The sequence below is a fragment of the Hoplias malabaricus genome, chromosome 7, assembly GCF_029633855.1.
Source record: "Hoplias malabaricus isolate fHopMal1 chromosome 7, fHopMal1.hap1, whole genome shotgun sequence".
NCBI classification, from domain to species: Eukaryota; Metazoa; Chordata; class Actinopteri; order Characiformes; family Erythrinidae; genus Hoplias; species Hoplias malabaricus.
The window spans coordinates 10,645,356-10,670,561 of record NC_089806.1 but is presented as its reverse complement, the minus strand read 5'-3'; the positions used below and the strand labels follow the sequence as shown (position 1 = coordinate 10,670,561).

At 41.5% G+C, this 25,206-nt stretch overlaps 2 protein-coding genes across 3 annotated transcripts; one reads left to right on the top strand and one right to left on the bottom strand.

Annotated features, from left to right (window-relative positions):
- Positions 1 to 611: 611 nt before the first annotated feature.
- LOC136702614 (cytospin-A-like) lies at positions 612 to 25,161 on the bottom strand. Its single transcript, XM_066677745.1, has 12 exons — positions 25,110 to 25,161; positions 12,812 to 12,874; positions 10,548 to 10,871; positions 8,111 to 8,184; positions 6,652 to 7,391; positions 5,983 to 6,073; positions 5,189 to 5,264; positions 4,356 to 4,413; positions 3,727 to 3,823; positions 3,105 to 3,221; positions 2,645 to 2,704; positions 612 to 1,513 (listed from the first exon to the last, which is right to left on the bottom strand). The coding sequence occupies exons 2-12, from the start codon at positions 12,825 to 12,827 to the stop codon at positions 1,424 to 1,426; spliced, it is 1,743 nt and encodes a 580-aa protein (XP_066533842.1). The 5' UTR covers positions 12,828 to 12,874; positions 25,110 to 25,161; the 3' UTR covers positions 612 to 1,423.
- LOC136702234 (zinc finger protein 850-like) lies at positions 16,113 to 23,175 on the top strand. Of its 2 annotated transcripts, XM_066677204.1 has the most exons (3): positions 16,113 to 16,365; positions 17,301 to 17,400; positions 18,223 to 23,175. In XM_066677204.1, exon 3 carries the CDS (start codon positions 18,273 to 18,275, stop codon positions 22,680 to 22,682), a length of 4,410 nt encoding a protein of 1,469 aa, XP_066533301.1. In that variant the 5' UTR covers positions 16,113 to 16,365; positions 17,301 to 17,400; positions 18,223 to 18,272; the 3' UTR covers positions 22,683 to 23,175. The 2 variants fall into 2 exon arrangements, with proteins under 2 accessions (XP_066533301.1, XP_066533300.1); XM_066677203.1 differs by lacking the exon at positions 17,301 to 17,400.
- Positions 25,162 to 25,206: the final 45 nt, after the last annotated feature.

Sequence of the window (25,206 nt, the reverse complement as noted above, 5' to 3'; positions counted from 1 at the left end):
TACTCACAGCACATTTCTGTAGTCGGACATCCTTCAAACAGAATGACTTTCTGATGCACACATCAAGATGTTCTGATGGGCGGCACAGTGGCGCAGCAGGTTAGTGTCGCAGTCACACAGCTCTCTGTTCTCCCTGTGTCTGCGTGGGTTTCCTCCGGGTGACTGTCTGTGAGGAGTGTGGTGTGTTCTCCCTGTGTCTGTGTGGGTTTCCTCCCACAGTCCAAAAACACACGTTGGTAGGTGGATTGGTGACTCAAAAGTGTCCGTAGGTGTGAGTGAATATGTGTGTGTGTGTGTTGCCATGTGAAGGACTGGCGCTCCCTCCAGAGTGAATTCCTGCCTTGGGCCCAATGATTCCAGGTAGGCTCTGGACCCACCGTGACCCTGAATTGGACACTTTTAAGTCACCAATCCACCTACCAAAGTGTGTTTTTGGATCGTGGGAGGAAACCGGAGCACCCGGAGGAAACCCACACAGACACAGGGAGAACACACCACACTCCTCACAGACAGTTACCCGGAGCAGGACTTGAACCCACTACCTCCAGGTCCCTGGAGCTGTGTGACTGCGACACTACCTGCTGCACCACCGTGCCACCTACTATATGGGAATATGATGAATAAAAATATGGTTCGTAAAAAAATTTTATATTTACTTAAAAATCTGAAAACTCATAAAAAGTGTCTCAAAGAAGGATGCATTTATAAATATTTCAACTGAAATGTTTCTTTGTGGATTTAAAGGCAGGAAACTGGTTCCAGTCACCACCATCTGACAGAACATTTTACACCACACCAATCCAGCCTCAGTCACTATTCGCTTCAGCAAATGAATCACATGGACATTTAGAAACGGTGCTGGAATTTCCCTTTAAATATTGACAGGCCATTTATGACGTGCTGATCACTGGTTACTCTGCAATAAATAAAGTGCTAATATCAGCTGGAAGACTTGCATTGAACATAGACTATCCTTGAGTCCTATTACAGTGCTCAAATATAACAAAGGCCACTAAATGCACTACATAAACAAATGTTTGTAGACAGCTCTTGTAATGAATGAATTCAGGTATTTACGGTTCGTACACTGAGGGCACAGATATTCAGTCACATAGCCAAAGCTTGTCTAATCTCTAATGAAGAGCATTAAATACATTTGAAAATGTGTCAAAGCATTTGGCTGTGGTGCCGTGGAAGTGTGTTCTCTAGAGTTTTTGAGCACCATTCAAGACTTCTGGGAGGAGATGGAGTAAACAGATATACACAAACGTTGACATATAGTATATATGCAGAACTGTATTTGCGACATTTTTACAGTTCTGTAATAGTGGCCTGTTTTAGGGATCATCCTTTAATCCCTATGTGCTCCAGGAAAGTGGATGTAAAAGTGGAGTATAATACAACAGAAGTGTAACTGATGAGCTCACATTTCAAAGTGGCGATACATGTTTTCTACATAACCCAGAACCTTCTGCCAGTCAGGACCTTCCTCTCTCAGCATCTCCTCCACCGTCTGCAAACAACAAACATAAGATAATTGGCATGTGCTCACCTCAGGACAGAGGTCATGTTCTACCAGAGTTGAATGCAATCAAATCGCCAACAGCAATGTTCATCGAGGGTAAAACCTTCCAAGAAGAATAGAAACCATAAAAAGAAGAAAACACCAGAGGATTATCCTTCATTTCAGAAATAAATACTGGATCCACTCACTCTGGATCTATCATTTTCATGATCATTAACTGTATCCTGTGAAAATACATGCCCTGAATTCTGACTTTAATTTCGGAATCTTATTTTAAATGGCTCTAAAACTCTAAAACTGTCGTAGATATATGTTTGTTCCCTATCTAGATGTAATTTTACTTAGAATAAGTAAACATTAACATTGATGCAAAGCCCTGAATAGCACCCCCTTGTGGTGCGTTCCTAAACATGAGTGAGACTCAGAGTGAATCACGATACACTTCCATGAAGTGATTCACATCTAAAACAATGCATGTACAGGGTGGGGCATTAATATGGATACACCTTAATAAAATGGGAATGGTTGGTGATATTAACTTCCTGTTTGTGGCACATTAGTATATGGGAGGGTGGTGACCATGGTGGCCATTTTGAAGTCGGCCATTTTGGATTCAACTTTTGTTTTTTCAATGGGAAGAGGGACATGTGACACATCAAACTCATTGGGAATTTCACAAGAAAAACAATGGTGTGCTTGATTTTAACATAACTTTATTCTTTCATGAGTTATTTACAAGTTTCTGACCACTTATAAAATGTGTTCAAAGTGCTGCCCATTGTGTTGGATTGGCAATGCAACCCTCTTCTCCCACTCTTCACACACTGATAGCAACACCGCAGGAGAAATGCTAGCACAGGCTTCCAGTATCCGTAGTTTCAGGTGCTGCACATCTGGACGGTATGGTGTGGTATATGGGGTACAAAGATAGTCTCCCGATCTGACCCCCTTAGACTTTTATCTTTGGGGTCATCTGAAGACAATTGTCTATGCTGTGAAGATATGAGATGTGCAGCACCTGAAACTACGGAACTTGACACGTGCAGAATTTTGTTCAGTTAAACTACTCATGGCCTGTCTGAGGCTGTGACTCTGTGCAGGGTTTGACGTGGGACTTACCAGAGTTGCTTTAATCCCCACCTTGTCACCAGTCTGGAAGGCTAGATCCAGATTCTGCTTCTGTAACAGATTGCTTTAATTCAGAGCATGCTCTTTTATCAAGATGGTCTTTCAGAGCATCAATGGACAGTTTTGTTTTTGCTTCAGCATTGTCACTATTCATTGCAGCATATGACAGTGACAAATTCCCCTTATGTACCTCAACAACAGATGAGAGAGTTTTTAAAAGAAAAACTGACACTTTTCAACAGAGAGAGAGAAAAAACGGTACATAAGAAATCTCCCCTTTTGCATTTAAAAGTTTTAAAAGTTTTGGCTATAATTAAGTAATATAGCCAAATAAGCCAGGTAATAATATATATAAAGTCAGTAGAAACATTGCTAATGAGACGTCCTACCTTCATTTTTTTAATGCAAATAGAAATAGTTAACACTATCATCGAACTCTATAGCTTCTTACCTTGTCGTCCGCCTTCAGAGAGCTGTAGGGAATGTGTGAGGGCAGGTAGGAATGATAAATCGCACAAAAGGCCAGACCGTCCTCCCAGCTGCTGCTGAAATTCGTTATTTCTACATTCTGTTGAAAAGATGGATTGAGGATTATTATTTGCTGCTGTTGCAAAAGCTGGGAAATTAAACCAATAAACCCCTGTATGTAAACCCCTGTGCTCCGGTAATGAGTGGGTTCAGCTACTTGAGCTACTCATTGTGGACTCTTTACACATAAACATAAAAACAGGATGCTCTGGTGCAGCAGTCCATCAGACTGTGAAATGCCTTTATTTAACTGGACTGTGTGCTCTGGGGTGATGGAGCACCATCCAATATCCTTTAATCTTATTAAATTTTCTCATGTGGGGAATGCCATCAAAACCTCACCACATGTTTTGGAAATCTAGACTGACGCCTTTCAGAGTAGGGACTGTGACTCTAGGAATAAACTCTCATGTAAAACCCTTCAAATTAGAATTATTTGAATACACAGGTGTCCACAAACTTTTAGACATATTGATTACCCCAATTAAGGTAATTAATATCGTTTGGCTCCACTGAAAGTGAGGCTGATTAAAAATGTATCTCACCTCATATCCTTGAGTGCGGCTTTGGCTCCAGCGGAGGAGAGAATTCCTCCTGGAGCCACCGTGACGCCGCAGCAGCAAACTGAAACCATCCTGACACCTGAGAACACCAGCAGAGAAAACAGTGTTGGTGGAAGGTGAATAAAATTACACATTAACATATACCTAAAGATTCTGGCACAATGCCAGTCATCATTACTATAGAGTAGAACAGTCTTCCTTGTATCGAGGCAGGGGCAAGTGCTAGCTGTATTTCTCAGCAGAGTCCATAGTGTCAAACAATAGGAACAAATAAAAAAAACAAAGCAAATGCCTTAATTCAGAACACAATACACAGAACTTGTAAAAGAAACATTTACTAAACACACTGACAAAAGAAACCAGAACACAGAGAACCGGGGCAACGGATCAATAAATAAAGCATGTCCCAAGCAAAGGCAAGCAAAGGGGGTTTACATGATTGAGCCCAGACAAAAAATCACTTGGTGGAAATGACAGAAGGGCTATGGTTATGACAGAAACATTATGGCTAGGGAGGAGTCAAGAACCAAAACAATAACAAATGTACATTGACAGCTCAAGGCAAAGTAGGGCAGGATGTAGCATTCCAGTTCAGTGCAGATATTTTTGACCTGATTTTACTGCTCGATGCAGACAGTGACCCACAGCCAGCGTCAACTTCTTGTTTGCCTTCAAGATATAAACATACACAGCTTACGTATTATTATTAGTTATTACTCTAACATTAAACATTCCTTTAAGTCCCTTTAGAAGACTCCCTTGTTCATAGATGTGCACCTTTAAAGAAGATAAACTAAATATATAACCTTGTGCTTTCAGATGTATAGATCATGTGTTCTGATTGTAGTGGGGAGTGATGTTTAATTGCCTCACAGTAGCTCCATACACCAGTCAGCCATGAAACTACAGATACTGGAAGCCTGTGCTAGTATTTCTCCTGCGGTGTTGCTATCAGTGTGTGAAGAGTGGGAGAAGAGGGTTGCATTGCCAATCCAATACAATGGGCAGCACTTTGAACACATTTTATAAGTGCTCAGAAACTTGGAAATAACTCATGAAAGAATAATGTTATGTTGAAACCAATTGTTTTTCTTGTGAAATTCCCAATAAGTTTGATGTGTCACATGACCCTCTTCCTATTAAAAAAACAAAAGTTGGATCCAAAATGGCCAACTTCGTAAATAGCCACCATGGTCACCAACCATCTTGAAAATTTTCCCCCCTCCCATATACTAATGTGCTGCAAACAGGAAGTTAATATCACCAACCATTCCCATTTTATTAAGGTGTATCCATATTAATTGCCCACCCTGTACATTCATATTATATAAATTATAGAAAGACTAGCCCTAACCAAGTCTAACCCAGCCAGAGAAATCACAGGCAATCATATTCTGAAGCTATAGGCAGCATGTAGCAGCACTGGGACTCAAACCAAGCTCACCTTGGGGCCTTCTGGACCAGTTGTCCTGTCGCTGTAACAGAGACTCTGGTCTTCTGCTTTTTACTGCTTCTCCATTCTATACACCACACACCAGGACAAAAAAAACCCCACTGTTATGATTTAAAACTCTCCTTTAACCAGCTCATAATTAGAAATTGTAGTGGCACCGGACTCTGGGTGGGGCACAGGGATCGTGAGGGAGCTTCCAGCATGCACCTCAGGCTCCCCATATTTGTTGTTTTGGGTTATATTTGGTTGCTGTTTGTTGTGTGTGTGGGGGTAGTGTTGTTGTACATGTATTCTGTGAGTTTGGGCTTGGTGTGTAGCATGATGTGTTGTTGGGGACTCACCGTGTAGCAGAAGGTTGTCCGCAGGCACGTGGTGCCCCAGAATCTCGCTACACAGCAAGCCCAAATACTCCCCATTCACTTGCTACCTTTTCTCCTGTGTCTTTTTTAAGGGCAAATAAAGGTTACTTATTCTGCAGTATGGCTTTGTGTAAATACCCATCTCTACACACACCGCAATATGTAAATATCACATGGATTAAAGCTGAAAGCAGTAGGCCATAATCCATCAGGTCAAAACGCTTACAACTACAAAGCGATTACTCTTCAGGACAAGGGAAAACATGTCCCCAACATTAAATTAAAGCTTTATTTTATTTTATCAGTGCATTCATCATAAATCAGAATGTTTGCATTCTTTAGATTGTTTAGTTGGTTTGTGTTATTTTGGCAAATCAATATAAACGACCAATTGCTAAACCCACTACAAATTAAGTTAAGCTTTACCTTGATTGTGCTGGTGGTACTAGTGAGGTTCTGTGAGCTCCCATACAAAATGGGTGATGAGTGGCCAGGCAGAGGGATCTGAGAAAGGCTCCTGTGGGAAAAAAATTATATATATTGTGTTTTATAAGACATCACTGACGTTGGCTGACTGAAATTAGTAGACTTTTTCCTCTTTCATAATCTTGTGATGATCTGCATTAATGGTGTGCAGACTTTCTAACACTCTTGGTCAAATCATATGTTGTTGATTGGGATTTGCAACATGTGCAAAATGCAATAAAACAAGCATCTGAACTGACAAATGTGCAAAGAAAAAAGAAACTTAGACGAACTTGATTGAATTTTGTAAATGTAAACACTTTTAGAATCTGATTGCTTTAATTACAGCGTTGTAATATCACAAACACAACGCACATTCAGTGATATGAGAGCTGAACCCAGTATATAGTCTGAGAATAATGTGTAAACATTCTTTCTTTTCTATTTCCTTTTCTCAGGCCAAGCTTCTCTGTAGCTCCACATCCTGCATTTTTTCCCTCACAGTAAAAAGATGGACACACTTGCGGATGTGTTATGATCTGAAGCGAGAGTGGAGCTTGATTTTCTCCTTTTTCTCAAAAGCTAAAAGGTGGTCCAGCTGATAGTGATATAACACAGCTGTTTACTTACCTGGACCTCTCTGATAGCATAATAATCCTCTGTGTCCCTCTCACAGGGCTGCAATCCTTCCTCTTTCTGTCCTCCCTCTCTTGTTTTCCTAAAGGACATTTATCAGATTTCTCTGATTCCTCTCCAGGCGTCTGTGGATCCTTCTTTTTTAACACACACTCATTCATCTCTTCAGCATCATTCAGCTCCAGCTTCCTTGAAATCTCATCTCTTCGCTCTGTTGTTGTGTTCTGATTTTTTATTTTATCTTCTATATTTTGACACTGTTGATCGTCCCTGGTTGGGACTCTGCTCCTCTGTTTGAGTGTGTTCAGCTCAGTAAGTGTGTGTTGATGCTGTAATGTGAGTGTGTTCAGCTCAGAGTGTGTGTTTTGGTGCGCCTGTGTGAGTGTGTTCAGCTCAGATAGTGTGTGCTGATGCACATTTCTAAGTGTGCCGAGCTCGGTGAGTGTGTGTTGATGCTGTGAAGTGAGTGTGTTGAGCTTAGTGAGTGTGTGTTGATGCTGTAAAGTGAGTGTGTGGAGTGTTTGTTGGGTTTCTGACAATTCTGCCCTCACTCTCTCCAGCTCTCTCTCTGTCTGGCTCTGCTTTGTCATTGTTTCATCCAGATGCAGGAGGGTGTGTGTATTTGTATCTCTGAGGTTCTTCACACTCTCCTCTGCCTCTAGTCTCAGGCGGTCCGCCACGGACACAGCGACTCTCAGATCGGACTCAAACTGACCCCACTCCTCTCGCTCTGACTGACCGTAGAGACAGCACACACACACAGGAAACACACACAGGAGACACACACAGCACATACATTAGTAACTCTGCATTCAAAGTATAAAAGACAACTTAGACTCTGCCGTTAATAGTTATTAATGTTATTCTGTTAATCATAAATATTGAGTATCATCTGTGGATTATTCACCATCTGTAAAACTGAGCTGTAGAGCGGATATCCTGCATAATCAGTAGGCTTTTGGTATTGCTGGAGCTGCTGTGTGTAATATGATCCACACACTAATCATCACCTGATATTATTACTGTTTATGAGGCTGAGTACAACCAAATCTTCACAGCAATCCACTCCAGAATTTAATATAAAGCCTTCCTAGAAGAGTAGAACCTGTTACTCCAGCAAAAAAGGGGGGCAAAAATGGCCTTGAATACAGAAGATAGTTTGGGGAACTGTGTAGTGTATCTCTATAAGATTAATATATTCTTTACTGTGAAATATTATTATATCCACGACTTTTTTGTTCAGTAAACTAGTAAACTGTTGTAATGTATCAGATGGTGGTACATTTTTAAAAAAAATTTAACAAAAGACTTCAATGAATCTGTAAGCTCTAAAATCACCAAAAATAAAACCAATGCTGTTTAATACTTTGATTTATGATTTGTTTAATGTCTAAAGAGAAAACAAGTCACGCCTTTAGGATCATGACTTCTCTGAAGATAGGTTTCTGCCAACCTTCAATGTCTCCTTTAGGCTCTGAATCTCTGCCAGCATCTCCTCTCGCTCTGCCAGCAAAACCTTCAGCAGCCCTGGCACACACGCACACACACACACACACACACACACACACATAAAAATGATCCCCAACAGACATCCAGTTTGGTCCCCTGACAAAGGTACAATGCATTGTTACTAGAGGTATACACCCATATCATGATTGAAAAAATGAAAAAGTGCATCATGGACATGGACGATAACGCATTATAACACCATCTTGTCCCTTACTTTGTTTCAGTCAACAATGAAAGTCAGTATAGCAGATTATGATCCGATTTATGATAAATATCTTTCTGTTTCTGGGGATGTAGTGGATGTAAACATAAACATAATTACTTAAGTGAGGATTTCCATTCTCAACATTTTATATATGAAACTCCTCATCGAACACAGCTCCAGGGGCCTGGAGGTTGTGGGTTCGTTTCCCGCTCCGGGTGACTGTCTGTGAGGAGTTGGTGTGTTCTCCCTGTGTCTGTGTGGGTTTCCTCCGGGTGACTGTCTGTGAGGAGTTGGTGTGTTCTCCCTGTGTCTGCGTGGGTTTCCTCTGGGTGACTGTGAGGAGTTGGTGTGTTCTCCCTGTGTCTGCGTGGGTTTCCTCTGGGTGACTGTCTGTTAGGAGTTGGTGTGTTCTCCCTGTGTCTGTGTGGGTTTCCTCCGGGTGACTGTCTGTGAGGAGTTGGTGTGTTCTCCCTGTGTCTGTGTGGGTTTCCTCCGGGTGACTTTCTGTGAGGAGTTGGTGTGTTCTCCCTGTGTCTGCGTGGGTTTCCTCTGGGTGACTGTGAGGAGTTGGTGTGTTCTCCCTGTGTCTGCGTGGGTTTCCTCTGGGTGACTGTCTGTTAGGAGTTGGTGTGTTCTCCCTGTGTCTGTGTGGGTTTCCTCCGGGTGACTGTCTGTGAGGAGTTGGTGTGTTCTCCCTGTGTCTGTGTGGGTTTCCTCCGGGTGACTGTCTGTGAGGAGTTGGTGTGTTCTCCCTGTGTCTGTGTGGGTTTCCTCCGGGTGACTGTCTGTGAGGAGTGTGGTGTGTTCTCCCTGTGTCTGCGTGGGTTTCCTACACACTAACTCTCAGAGAGCACACACTTCCCACAGTCTCTCAGAGACAACACACACCACCCTCAGACACTCACACGCCACACATACTTCACTTGACCTGCCTTATATAGCCTATGATATGATCCAATTGGATGTTATCATGCCAGGTATAAAAATACTCAAATGCACTTTTGTACTCAACAAGTAAGATAAGTTGAACATGCTGAACCTTACAACCTTACCAAACTGCTTGTTACAATAAACACATTCAATCACCCCTGGACCACAAGGGGCACCATTTCTCACATTCTAACTGTCATTTATGAGCTGCTCCAAAAGCGTGTGCTATTATGCTTCACTTCAATGGCACTGTGTCCTTGTTATACACTTTAGAATTTACCCACTTTTTTATACTCATGTTCCTTGTATTTTCTTTTTATTCTAAAGAATTATTAAGAATATAAATTATAAAGAATTAACGATAAAGTATTATTCATTCATTATCTGTAAGTGTTTATCCAGTCAGGGTAGCGGTGGGTCCAGAGCCTACATGGAATCATTGGGAGCAAGGCAGGAATACACCATGGAGGGGGCGCCAGTCCTTCACAGGGCAACACACACACATTCACTTACACCTACGGACACTTTTGAGTCGCCAATCCACCTACCAACGTGTGTTTTTGGACTGTGGGAGGAAACCGGAGTACCCGGAGGAAACCCACGCGGACACTGGGAGAGCACACCAACTCCTCACAGACAGTCACCCGGAGCGGGAATAGAACCCACAACCTCCAGGTTCCTGGAGCTGTGTGACTGTGACACTACCTGCTGCGTTAAAGTATTACTTTTTCCTTATATTTTACACTAGAAAATGACTTACTATTTACACTGTTTATGATTATGTGTATGGGTAGTGTTGCAGTCACACAGCTCTAGGGACCTGGAGGTTGTGGCTTCGATTCCCACTCCAGGTGACTGTCTGTGAGGAGTGTGGTGTGTTCTCTCTGTGTCTGCGTGGGTTTCCTCCGGGTGACTGTCTGTGAGGAGTGTGGTGTGTTCTCCCTGTGTTTGCGTGGGTTTCCTCCCACAGTCCAAAAACACACGTTGGTAGGTGGACTGGTGACTCAAAAGTGTCTCTAGGTGTGAATGTGTGACTGAATGTGCGAGTGTGTGTGTGTTGCCCTGTGAAGGACTGGCGCCACCTCCAGGGTGTGTTCCCGCCTTGCGCCGAATAATTCCAGGTAGGCTCTGGACCCACCGCTACCCTGACTGGATAAACACTTACAGATAATGAATGAATGAATGAATGATTATGTGTATCACTATATCCTTAATACACCTATAAACTCCAGAGACTGATATTTACCTGCCGCTCCAGTTGATGCTGAACTCAACCCAAGAGATGCTCTGTTTTGCTCTAGAAGTCTGATCAGAGTGAAGCCCATCTCCTGCACTGCCTCCATTTCTCCTTCTACACAAACAGACCTTCTTCCTACATCTTCTACGGGAGACCTGGAGTCTCTCTGAGAGGAGCAGGAAGGAAAGTGAGAGCCATTTAAGGCTGGAGTCGCAGCGTCAAATGAGTGAGTCTCCAGTGCTCCAGTCCCCAGTGGCGGAGAAAATGGAGAAGGTAGTCTGGGTGGGGTCACTGCTCTAGGAGAGGTGGAGGGAGTCTGTAACAAATGAGACCCTGGAGGAAACAAAGAAGGCATTATTTCTCAGCATATGGCATTTATTTTGCAATTTATTTATGGAGTATGACATACTGGGATAACTAAAAACACAGTTTATTTTTAAAGTTTGTAGACATCACTTATAATGAGGTAATTCAGCTGCAAGGAGCACTCTGTGCTCACACTGGCATTCAATAATGGAATAAACTATTTGTAGAATCTCCATAGAAAATCACTAGCTAACTGAACTGTATGATCTGAGGAGCTACACATAAATTTACCTGAAACCATATCTGATCCACTGGGATCCCAGTGGGTGTGTTTGTTTTATCAGGTGGGCAACCTCATTTGGCTCTATCACAGGGCATCACACACTCACACACTTACTAACACTTAAGGTCAATTTTGAGTAGCCAGTCAATCTACCAACGTGTGTTTTTGGACTCTGGAAGAAACAGGAGCATCTGGAGAAAACCCATGTGGACACAGGTAGAACACACCCAGGAACCTGGAGCTGTGTGACAGCAACACTACCTGTTGCACCACCGCGCCACCTTGAAGCATGTGATTTAATTTAAATATTTACCTATGACAGATTTTGTGTTTAGTTTGATATGCCAAGGGTTAAACTGAAAATCCCATTTTTGACATCATTAACATTTCCTTATTGTATTTTCATAGATCTGTGAATACTGAGTGTGGGCAAAGTGTAGAGTTAAGTCTAAGCCACCTTTGAGACATTAGGGGATTTGTCTTGTAAATAACTTTTACATGTGTCACTGAGTTTTAGGAGTTTAATCTGGACAAGGCTGGTGTACTGAGGTACTGTAGAAGGTACGGGGAGGTAAAAGGTTTCCAAACCCTTCTTTTCTTTTTTGGCCAAACAACAGGTCTTAAACAATGGAAAGACATTGCAAACCATATGTATTTTTATTTTATATTTTTTAAATAAACCAATTCATTTTACACATCACTATTTTATTTAATTTTTTTTTTTTTTTTTTTTATTATTTTTTTTTTTGACTAAGCACTGTTGAAAACACAATTAAAAGTACCTCATTAAAGTGATAAATGAACTACGTAAATTCTGGTTGCAAAGTCAATATAGGGTTAATCCAACCATTAATTTACACATTCATTCATTCATTCATTATCTGTAACCCTTATCCAGTTCAGGGTCACAGTGGGTCTAGAGCCTACCTGGAATCATTGGGCACAAGGCAGTTAATACACCCTGGAGGGGGCGCCAGTCCTTCACAGGGGAACACACACACACTCCCACATTCGCTCACACCTACGGACACTTTTGAGTCACCAATCCACCTACCAACATGTGTTTGGACTGTGGGAGGAAACCGGAGCACCCGGAGGAAACCCACACAGACACAGGGAGAACACACCACTCCTCACAGACAGTCACCTGGAGGAAACCCACGCAGACACAGGGAGAACACACCACACTCCTCACAGACAGTCACCCGGAGGAAACCCACACAGACACAGGGAGAACACACCACACTCCTCACAGACAGTCACCTGGAGGAAACCCACGCAGACACAGGGAGAACACACCACACTCCTCACAGACAGTCACCTGGAGGAAACCCACACAGACACAAAGAGAACACACCAACTCCTCACAGTCACCTGGAGGAAACCCACGTAGACACAGGGAGAACACACCACCCTCTTCACAGACAGTCACCCGGAGGAAACCCACACAGACACAAAGAGAACACACCAACTCCTCAGTCACCTGGAGGAAACCCACGCAGACACAGGGAGAACACACCACACAGACAGTCACCCGAAGCGGGACTCAAACCCACAACCTCCAGGTCCCTGGAGCTGTGTGAGTGCGACACTAACCTGCTGTACCACCGTGCCGCCCTAATTTACACATGATTTGGATTCAAATATTTGGGCATTAGGTGAACATTACCTGCAGTGTTCTTACCTGTGGTGTTTCCCATGCTGATTAGACTCTGTTGTGTTCCTGTGCTTTATACTGTTCTATATACTGTAAGGAAACATGTAAGCATTTTAATAAACTAGTACACAGTATACAAAAAAGTTAGTTTACACTGCTGTACATATTTTAACAATGTATAAAAATGAAAAGATTCAGGGTTCATTTTATTACTGAAAATCATCACGGTAAACAGGACAATAATTATATAAAATTCTAATAAAATAATTTTATAAAGCTGTAACTGCTTATCTAGTTCAGGGTCATGGGGGGTCTAGAGCCTACCCATAATCTCTGGGTGCAAGACAGGGCAACACACACTGAAAAACATTCAAAAGATTTTCTGCATTGCAGATCCACCTACCACAGTGTATTTTTAGACTGTGTGAGTAAACTGTCGCGGACACAGGGAGAACACACCAACCTCCTCACAGACAGTGACCCCAGGCAGGTATTGACCCCCAAAACCCCTGGACCCTGGAGCTGTGTGACAGCGACGCAACTTGTTGCTTCACCATTGCAGCCCTATGGAAAATATGGCTTTTTTATTATAAACTCTCCCTCTAACTCTCAAAGTCTCATGATGTTCAGAAAAGCAGCTGTCTTTGAATGTTACAAATTTGCATAGTTGTTTCACTCACACATTCACACCTATTTGGAATGTGGGAGGAAACCAGAGCACCCGGAGGAAACCCACACGGACACGGGGAGGACACACCAACACCTCACAGACAGTCACCCGAAGAGGACCTTGAACTCACAACCTCCAGGACCCTGGAGCTGTGTGACATATGCCTCCCATGTCTGCTAGCCTTGCTGATAGCCTGGTGGCCTGTGCTAAATTAAAATTTACATACATGTCCCAATGGGGCACCAGAGGTCTGTTTAATCTGTTGCCTCTGTATCTTTCCAACAGGGCACCAAAAGCATGCACAGAAATGAACTCCTTAAAGTTCTCCTTAAAAGCTAAGTACCAGCTCTATGAAAGTGTCAAAAAAATAAACACAGTGGAATGTGAGTTCCTAACTTGTGTTTATTGATAGTCAGAAAACATGTTATTTCTTACTAATTTAAGGAATAAGGTTTAAAAGACCGTTGGTCCCCCCCCCCCCCCCCCCCCCCCAACAGTGTTCGGAAATTCTAATAGGCGTCTTGCCTGTGACGTAGATGGTGGACAACAACTCTAGAAGCTGCACTTAATTTAATGCAAAATTGATGAAAAGGTGTGTTGTTTTTGGCTGCAATCATTCAATGTACAGTGGGACATCTGTGAACAAATGACCCAAAGATCCCAAAATATCCAGAAAATGGTCTAAATTTGTCCACTTTAAACGGGCACTTTGGAAAGGACCATCCGCTCACTCCGTTATCTGTAGCTCATTTCACTGGCGCTTTTCCAACAATATGGGCATGTAAGGACACCAACGAAAGGTGTTCAAGAGCCTCTGTAACATGGAGGTAAACAGGGTAAGGACACTCACTTCGCCTGTTTTAGTTGGTGTGAGTTAACGTTAGCTTGACTCGCTAAACTCGGTGGCTCAGATTATACTCGGCTACGTAGCTGCATTACGGAGGTTTATAGTGTCGGAGGAATTCCAGTTCGACTTCGATCACATTTACAAGAATAACGGTACCTCTAAATTTGAGTTTAGCTTATTGCTAGGCTATTGTCATGAATAATGTTGGTTATTTAGCTAGATACTGTCATAACAGTCAGTCATAACGGTGTTTTACCGCGGCTTTGTTCAGCTGTTGTCCACCAGTGACGTCACGGTCGCGTTCAAGAATTTCCGTAGCGAGCTCGGGTTTTTCCGTCAATTTAATGAAATTGTCAATTTTAAAGCAAATTAAGCTGCTATTTTCATTTTAATTCATACTTATATCTGTCAGTAACTACAATAATGTGAAATATTCATGGAGGTCCATTAAGTGGTGCTTAGCCTTTAAAGTGACACTATGTAATATTTTTACCTTAAAATTACACCTTCAATATCATTCTGACGATTCACTGAGCTGTAAAAGGGAGAACATTACAATATTGGATTGTAATCTACATCAAATATGTGTAGATTAATGTCCAAGACCTGTTTGACTTTGACAGTATATATGTTTTTATATAAAGACGTTTTTGTTTAAGTATGTGCCAATACTGCTAAGATTATTGGCGTCCCCTAACTTCGGCCACCTCCCCTGCTTGTGACAGTCAAACGAGACAGTTGCTACAACATTCAGTGGTTTTGAGAGGTTCACAATGAGATTACGTTTGTCCTGTGTTGGTATTCGTACTCTACATTAAGGACTACAATAGCAGTAGATTTTCCCCTCAGAGAAAAGGAAGCTAACCGCTAAGCTAACTTTCACACTGAGGGAAATATTTTTCGCCAAATGGAAATGTGTTGTGTTCCACATGCAGTTTTGCACACAAAGAATTACAATACTGTTTAGAGATACTTAAATATTGTTTAGATATGTGATTTCTTGCAAGACTGATGTTTAAATGCCCTACTAAGGCTTGATCTTATAATTTATTGTTGTCCACAACGGATGACGTATTCCTGGTTCCTCTCTAAACGCGGGCTGGTTCACTGGAAAGAACCAAGGTTCCAAGAAAGGTTTTGGTGGAAAAGCGCTGTCTGTGAGGAGTTTGGTGTGTTCTTGGCAAGTCTGCGTGGGTTTCCTCCCACGGTCCAAAAACACTCGTTGGTAGGTGGATTGGAGACTCAGTGTCCGTAGGTGTGAGTGTGTGAGTGAATGTGTGAGTGTCTGTTGCCCTGTGAAGGACTGGCGCCCCCTCCAGGGTGTGTTCCCACCTTGCACCCAGTGATTCCGGGTAGGCTCTGGACCCACTGCGACCCTGAACTGGATAAGGGTTACAGACAATGAATGAATGAACAGTGTTCCTTTAAAAACTTTGTAACTGAAAACAAAACAAGCCTCGGCCAATGTTCAAAACAAATAGGGAAATTTATCTTGCAAAATATGATATGTAGCTGGCTTCTCCTCTAGCTGCCACTACTTAGTTTGACGTGATTGGTTTCTTAGGCTGGTGACGTCAGAAAGTCTTGCGTCCTGAATCCACACGTTTGGAAACATTTCAAAGTTTAACCATTCAGCCATGGCGTTATCTCTGACGATAAGCCTAGACACCACACAAACATGTTAACAAGATTAAACATCTGATTGGAGGGGTCTTTAAGGCATTGTTGTAATAGGAGTGGTTATGTCTACAATATATTCAGCTGAGTATTACTTGTGGGTGCTTTTATTTTGAAGTAAAATACGACATGGTGAGAGGGTACGGAGAAACCCCGCTAAATGCGGACCCAGCCAAATTATGCTGTCTCTGAGCCAGTCCCCTGTAGGACGAGCTCAGCCCCACACCACACACAGGCCACAGTGAGGCGGAGGACGAGCCCGTCGCCGCACACAGCCCACCGCGGCGGTCCGTCTGCGCTAAAGCTAAATCTCACCGTTGCTTCCGCTCGACACAATCGGCTCATTAACGGGGATAGCGGGCTTTGGAGACCACAGAAGAGGCGGAGGTAACGTTAAGCGTTGTTTACTCGTCGTGTATTCGCATGTTAATCTTTTTTTATTTGTGACTGAACACAGGCTTAGCCGTGTTTAGCTAACGTTACCAGAGCTAACCACCTGGTTCTGGTTCTCCGGGTTCGGGAACAGCGCTAAGTGGAACCACAAATGTGTTAGATAAGGGTAAAACATAGACGTGCAGTTTTCCTTCACGTCCGAAGGGCAATTAGCTCATTAATGACGTAAATAAAAAGAATATGGCATTGCTATGAATGGCTTGTAGCCGTTTCAGAATCAGGGCTTTTCACAGGAAAAGCCAAGGCCTGCACCACGCTCCTCATTCTCACATCTGCAGCGTTCACGCCAGGTTTGGGATTAAAATCATGTAATAAGCCTCTGCAATGTATTCAGTACACGAACACTCTCGGAAAACATCAGCGACTTTAGACAGGGTTTTTTTTTTTTATTATTTATTATTATTATTTTTTTAATATCTCCTCCGGAGGCACCACCTTATTCTCGGTTCGGTTCTTTTTCATAAAATGTTATGAATGTTTGCACACAGTCTCTAGTTCTCATGTAGTGCGTACACGTAATTGTTTTAAACGTAAGTGTATTTTGTATTAATGTATTTTGTGTGTGAATTTGTAACAGAAAAATGCATTTAAAATTAAAAGTCCTTTACACCGTTAATGCAACGGCATTTCCATTTTATACGAAAGACTTAACGCTGATTTAATAAATTATTTTTTTTGTTTATGATGGTTAGAAGCAAAGCTACGTACATGATTCATATTTATAGATTTATTTGAAGCTTATAGATACTGTATGGGCAAAAAAAGGTCACCTTTTTATTCAGTATTTCTAAAAATGTACTAAATGGTTATTTATTATTATTATGTATTTATTTTTTTAATATTTAATTTATTTATTTATTTTGCTGCAGTATCGCTCTCAACACCCTCAACTGTACTAGGAAGGTTTTACACTAGATGTTGAAACACTGCGGTGAGGAACTGATGCCATTCAGACACAAGAACTTTAAGGTGCTTTCCCACTGCACGGTACCCATGTTATTGTACTCGACCCTATTTTGCGTTAATAATAAATCTGGTACCTGGAACTAGGTAGGTATTTTGTACATGCGCGCATGTGGTTCCAAGCGTCCTGAGTAGAGGCTAAACTGTGACCTATAAGCTTTGTAGAGCTCTGATTGGCCAGAGAGACTTGAGAGTTGTGATGAAATGCAGACATTCAGCACAAACTAGCAGTTTGTAAAATCTTTAAACTACAGTAGAGTTCACACTTGTTTTCATCCAACTCACAACAGCAGCCTGTAAAATAAGCTATGTTCCATCCCAAAAAACAACAGTAGGCTAATACAAGAAGAATAAATAATGCTTAATCTTATCTCAGTTGTTGTTTCTAAGACCTGTGGTTCCTGTTAGAGACAATGTTTTAAGGAGGGGGTGGGTGCATGGTAGTGAAAACCAGCCAGGGGTTGGGTACTAAAAAGCCAGTAGAGCATAGACTAGTGTAAGTACAATGCAGTGGAAAAGCACCATTAGTGAGGTCAGGTACTGAATTTGGGTTCTGGATCACAAATATTTTTTACTCTCTTCCAAGGTGTTGGATGGCATTCTGTCGTTTCAGACAATGCAATTCTACTGCTCCATAGCTGAAAGGCCTTATATATTTATTTAACTATATCATCTATATTATATCAAATTATCTCATACTGTTTTAGAATAAATCATTAAAAAAACAATAGCCTACCATATGGCTCTAACGAATCATCACTCATATTTATATTTTTCATACACATGACCAATTTTCAAAGATTATTTTTTGTTTGTCTTTATTTGTAGGAAATCAACAAAAAATTATGGCAACGGAGTGAACAACACAGCATTGCAAGATGCTTGAAATTCAAGAAACAAAATCTGCTTCGAAACCCTCCAGCAAAACCTATAGCTGTGTTGCATGCTCTGCCACATTTAATTGTTTATCACCTCTTTTGGTTCATCAGGCATCTCATACAAGTGAATCATCTGACCAGAAAGCAGCTATATTGCCTTCTTCCAGTCACTGCAGTGGCTTGTCTGTAAACTCAGAACTACTTATAAATCACCACTGCATGGCATTTTCCCCTCTTGTCACCGAAGATCTGAACAAGTGTGATCCTTGCCAAGACTTGACTGAATGTAATTCCATCCAGGAGGCACATATAATTGAAACTCAAGTAGAGCCACAGTTGGACAAGACTAGTAAAATAATTTCAGAGACAATTGAAACTGATGAGAGAAACAAAACGTCCAATCCTTGTAGAGATTCAGACCTTGTAGAAATGAACTGTAGCCATTCTGACCAAGACACAATCCACTCTGATGAGATCTTGCCTTCTCATTGCACTGATGAACCACTTCATCTGAACCTGGATGCTAATTCTGAGAACAAAATATCTACACCAGATAAATCAGCTGTGAATATCACCTTCCCACAAGAACATCATGATGAAGGGTTGCAGCCATCCAAGTCACCTACAGAAGATTTTACTGGATGTTGTGCTATACAGGAGTCACATGAAATTGAAACACAAGTAGAGCCACAGTTGGACAAGATGAATAATGATGATTCCAAGTATAATGAAACTTCAGGTCTTGCCAGTGTTTCGGAACTTGCTGAAATTGACTTTATTCACTCTGACAAAGCCAAAATTAATTCAGAGACATCGGATGCTATGTTAGAGGCTTACACATGTACTTCAGATTTACTACCTGTGCCTAGCACTATCTCACAAGAACGTCATGATGAAAGGACACATGCATCTGAGTCACCATCAGAAGCACTAGACATAACTGAAATTACTGCCACACTGGATGCACAGGAAACAGAAACACAAATAGAGCCACAGCTGGACAAGATGAGTAATGAAATTTCTGAGATAAATGAAACTTCTGAAGTTGCTGAAATGGACTGTAGCCACTCTGATTATCAACCCAAACCACCTTCTCGTTGCACTGATAAGCCAATTCACCAGAACCCAGATGCTGTTTCAGAGGACTATAAGTCTACTTCAGATTTAGTACCTATACATGACACCATCTCACAAGATGATCAAGATCATGAAGAAAGGCCCCAAGCATCTAAGTCACCCACAGATGAGTGCTTTGAAGATGAAATTGAGAACTTAAAATTTCAGACTGTATCAGACAGTGAGGAACTGACAGGTGAAAGCAAAGACTCAATGAAAGATAATTCGCTGATGAAAATGCTTGCATCTGCCTACATGAGCCGTAAGCATCCAGCCCAGATGCAATATGATCACAGTCAGAGGAATCTACCTCCTCAGAAAGTGTCACCAAGTCCACAGATACAGACTCCTGCATTCAGATCAGCTTCAAACTCTAGATATTTCATTAATCAATTAAGACAAAAGGTGGCAAAGTTTGGCCTCAGAAGAGAGGGTTTCAGATATTCACGCAACATTCTTAATGTCAAACCCATCAAGAAAAAGAAAAAGAAGTGGATTTTATCAACAACCAAGACATTGTATCCTGTGGTGGCAATTGAGACATATCAAAAACTTGACAGGGACAACACTGAAGGGAAGCATCAGTGTGGTGTTTGCCGCCGAGTTTTCCAAGACGTGGACAGTTTGGTAATGCATCATGTCTTGCACAAGAAAGAAAGAGTCAAGTTTTGCCGCAGATGCCGACAATATGTGATTTTTGTTATTTCTGTTCCAAATAACCACATCTGTTCTAGCTTTAATGCTGGAACATTGTCAAACAGTCCTGCTATACAGCACCCTCGGAAGTTATTCCACTGTACATTGTGCAATCGAAGTTATACAAGAAGGTACAGACTTAAAAGACATAATTGTCAAGGGATAGCTTCTCTTAAGCAGTCTGCCACTGGAGCTGAAAGTGATGACGACAAGATCAGCTACTTTGAGGAAAGTACTAGTTCAGAAAAACATTTTGATCTGGTAAATTTTGAGGTGAATACAGGGGAGTTTAAGCAGATAAAGAATGAAGATCTCGATGAATCCCCATTTGAAGAAAATTATCAAAAGACAAAGCATCCCTCTTTAACAGCTGGAGTCAGGCTAAGTTCAGCTGAGAGTTTCCCACCTTTTCATTCTAACAACTCATTACAAGATCAAAGATATGACACGGAAGCAAGTGAATCCTTAAGTGATAGCCAATGGACTGTGCCTTTGGATGATGCAGAAGTTGATATTGATAATTACAAAAGGCATTTGGTTGATTCCAGAAAGGAAAGTGCTGATGAGGTTTTGGATTTCGAACCCAATATTACACATGACACCGGTTCAATGTCAGATCTGTCAAATACGGATTTCCACATGTATGTTTCTGCTAGTGGGGTAAAACGTTTTTCTTGTAGTAAGTGTCATAAAAGCTACTCTAGACGTTCCAGAGTAAGGCAGCACCTCACAATTTGTGGTGCACAAGATTTCACGGAGCAGGATTCTAATATCCTTGCAATCAAGAAAATGTTTCCCTGTCCCAATTGTGGTAGGTCATTTACCCGTAAATACAGAATGAACATTCACAGAAGCAAATGTCCAATGAGAAATTCAAATACTATGGAGAAATCACATGAAAACTTATTTGTGTTGCCCCCATTTTCTAACCAGGAGGTCACACAGGAGGACAGTAGTAGTAATTCTGGGAGTGGAAGCTGGGGACTTATGTCATTACCATCCGTACTCCCCAGGAAAGTGACGTGTGACTGTGGTGCTGCTTTCACTTGCCCTAAGCGTTTATTTGAGCATCTGCAAATGCATGCATTGGAGTCCTACATTTGTTCCTTCTGCGGTGAAACTTTACCTTCTTGGGCTGCTTTTGAAGCACACCAAAAAGTACATGCACAAAGTGTGCAGAAAGAATCAACACCACAGCAACCCCATGTCCAGTCTCAGTTGCAGCAGGTGCCACATTTTCAGCAATCCAAGCAAAATCAGAAATACCAGGCTCAAGGTATGTTGAGGTCAAAAGTGAATTATAAACGTCACTCACAACCAAGTGTTTGTCCCAGATGTAAGAAAGTCTTTGGTTGGCGCAAGTCTATGTTGAGACACCTGAGATTGAGCTGCCGAGGAGATACTGCAGTTCAAAAGGAATACTCTTGTTCCCGCTGTGGTATGATGTTTCAAAGTCAGTTAAAACATAAGGTTCACATTCAAAGCAACAACTGTACACCCTCTTTCAAGCCTATCCGTTGCCCAGTGTGTGTTCGTTGGTTCACTTGTGTGGATAGACTCAAAAGCCACTTGGTCTCACACAGCCAACAAACGGTTTTTATGTGTCAGATCTGTGGCCACAAGTGCTCAAGTGATGAAGATCTTAAGGAGCATAAAGCAGTCCATGGCCTGAAGGAAGTTGCTGAGTCACCTACAATTCAGTCTGCACAGGTTTCACAAAGCAATCCATCAGAGGCATTTCAGTGCCAGATCTGTCAGCGCAGTTACCCCAAACTCCAATCTCTGAAGGACCATGTTAGGAAAGTCCATCGACCTCCCAGTCTAAACCCAGTTTCTGGTGGTACTTCAGGGCCTAAAGCTGGTGAACCATGGTCATCAGGTGTGCAGCAAGGGCAGTCTAATCAGTTTCAGTGTAACGTTTGTTCACGTACATATCCAGATATTCGTTCCTTGAAAAATCACAAGAGGAGGGTCCATCGTATTCTAAGTGGATTTCAACCAACAAATGGAACTGTACAGCAAAGCTATTCCAGCCCATTTCAGTGTCACATTTGTTCACGTACATACCCGGATATTGGTTCCTTGAAAAATCACAAGAGGAGGGTCCATCGTATTCTAAGTGGATTTGAACCATCAGAAGGAACTGTACAGCAAAGCAACTCTAGTCAGTTTCAGTGTAACATTTGTTCACGTACATACCCGGATATTCGCTCCTTGAAAAATCACAAGAGGAGGGTCCATCGTATTCTAAGTGGATTTGAACCATCAAAAGGAACTGTACAGCAAGGCTGTTCCAGCCCATTTCAGTGTAACATTTGTTCACGCACCTACCCTGACTTGAGGTCCCTGAGAAACCATAGAAGGCGGGTCCACCGTATCCTAGGTGGTCTTGAGGATTCCAAGGGACCCGATTTTCAAAGCCAGGACAACCCTTATACGTGTCAAATGTGCCACCGTAGTTATCCAGATGTAAGGTCCTTAAAGAATCATAGAAGGAGGGTGCACCGTATTTTAGGGGATGTACCTGAAACTGCAAATGTGGCCTCTACACATGTGGAGCTGTCAGAGATTAAGTCGGAGCCTCTTGATGACACTTAATATCCCATTAGGTCATGAACTTTTATCCACCTTTAATGTGAAATAGCTTCTTATCAATGTAGAATGTTATAGGGTTATACATTTAAAAACATAAAAACTGTCTGTAAACATGTACATTTTGTAAATTTAAACTTTGTCCAACTTTGTTGAAGTACCCTTTAAATAAAGCCATCCTTGGTTGATTTGGATGCCTGTTTTGGGTCTTGTTGTAATACAAGTAATGTTGTTTTAGAGTAGTTACCAGAGTTGAAGGAGTTAGGACCAACTTTTAAAAATATTTTTTAATTAATTTATTTGTATTTTCACATAGGATAGGTACATGCAGTGAGCTATAAGGAAATACTGCCAAAAGAATATGCAGATATAGGCTACAACCTTTTTAAAAATGTCACTATGAATTCAGAATTAATGTATGTCATGTTTACTGGCTTTTTTGGACTGTAAATAAAATGGCATTTGCATTTTCTACATTGCATCATTGTGCTAGGTTCTTGTGGAAATTTTCAAGGTGGGGGTGTTGTGAATATTGAGACAGTGGTAATTAGATATGAATTCAATGCCAGCAAAAGGTTCCAGTTGAGATGAGACATGGGCATGTTTATTACTCTATTGCATTAGCTCTTTAAACTTTTAGGAATTGAAAAGACCAATTGCTGTCATTTTGAATGATAAAGGTTTTCCCATTCCCATGCACCAATTATTTTCAGTGGGTGACATGCCTAGCATCCAGATTAAGGAATCATGCTATTGTATTGCATTCAGAGTGGTATGGCATTGTCTTGCAATATAGATTATCTTTTAATTATATAATAGATGTTTTCTGGATGGTAGTGTGTATGAAACATTCTAAATTGAATGCTATTTTGACAATATTATTTATTCCAAATTTTCACTTTTATAATAGTAATAAAAGCTTCAAATTATATAAGGTTTATAAATGCATACATGCACAGAATATATACATATTTTCTATGCAAGTATATTTTGAAAATGTGTGGTGGAACAGAAATGTCTTTTATTGTTGAAATGTCCCATTAAGGTATTTAGATTGGTGGGGCTCACTGTGAGGAAATTAAATATTAAAATAGATACGGAGACATCTGTTTCCATTCAACACCATTGTAAACATGTTTGTGTCCACAAATTTCTCACTAAATCATTGTGTTAAAACAAAACAAATAATGCAGAAACATTAAAACATGGAATTTACCATTAATATTGAGAAATTATCTAAAATATAACTGTTAACTGGGCGGCACGGTGGCGACCTGGAAGTTGTGGGTTCGATTCCTGCTCCGGGTGACTGTCTGTGAGGAGTTTGGTGTGTTCTCTCTGTGCCTTCGTGGGTTTCCTCCGGGTGCTCCGGTTTCCTCCCACAGTCCAAAAACACATGTTGGTAGGTGGATTGTTGACTCAAAAGTGTCCGTAGGGGTGTGTGTGTGTGTGTGTTGCCCTGTGAAGGACTGGCGCCCCCTCCAGGGTGTGTTCCCACCTTGCGCCCAATGATTCCAGGTAGGCTCTGGACCCACGGCGACCCTGAACTGGATAAGCGCTTACAGATGATGGATGGATGGATAACTGTTAACTGCATTTTTAAAGCCCCATGTTAAACATTAAATGAACCATTAGAAAAAAGTGATTGAGGTATGCTACATGGTGACAAAATTGAAGAATCCATGCCCCAACATTTCTGAATCAAAATCTATTAAGTATTTGTCCCTCCTATGTCCCGCTCTTTGTCAAAGTCTTTACTCTTAGTGTTGGAATACTGCTGTAAGGATTTGTTGGCACTCATGATGTCAAATGCTGATTTTAAATGGTTAGTTCTTAATCACAAATTCCACTTTAATTCCTTTCACTTGTAATGGATGGTTCTCAATCACTCCAGAAAACAGTCCCAGAGCTCCTTGGCATGGACTGACTATGGTGACTTTAAGCTCATGGGCAGCTGCTTTAATGCTTTTCCGTATAGATTATACACACAGTATGTGCCCATCTGAGCATCTGTGTTCACAAAGGAGCACCCAAAATGAGCTGAATTCATTCTTTATATGGGGTGTCTATAATTATTTGTACATGTAGTTTTCCTCCAGCATCTGCAGTATAAACACCACCCAGCACAATTACATGCAATAATTTGAATCTGACTCGCATTCACTAGGTCTGAACACGAGAAAAGCCAGAGTAATGCAGACAGAGAAGTTTGTGATTAATGATATGAATATTATAATCCTGCCTTGCAGCTACAAACAGGTAAGTGGTGAGAAGGCTAATATTAGCCTCCTTGTTACCTTCCACAAACAGCAGTCCACAGAGCAGTTACAAGCTTTAAAAATAATCCAGTATTTCTCTATATCACACGCTGCAATATCAAAGTAATCCCAACGGGGGTTAAAACACAGGACAGCAGAACAAACCTTCACGCACCTTCATTGAGGATCCTGGTCTTTCCTCTGTTTGTTTTTCCACCCATTTCCCGCCGTTCTGCGCTGTGATTGGCTGGCTGTTCAGACTTTCATCCAGT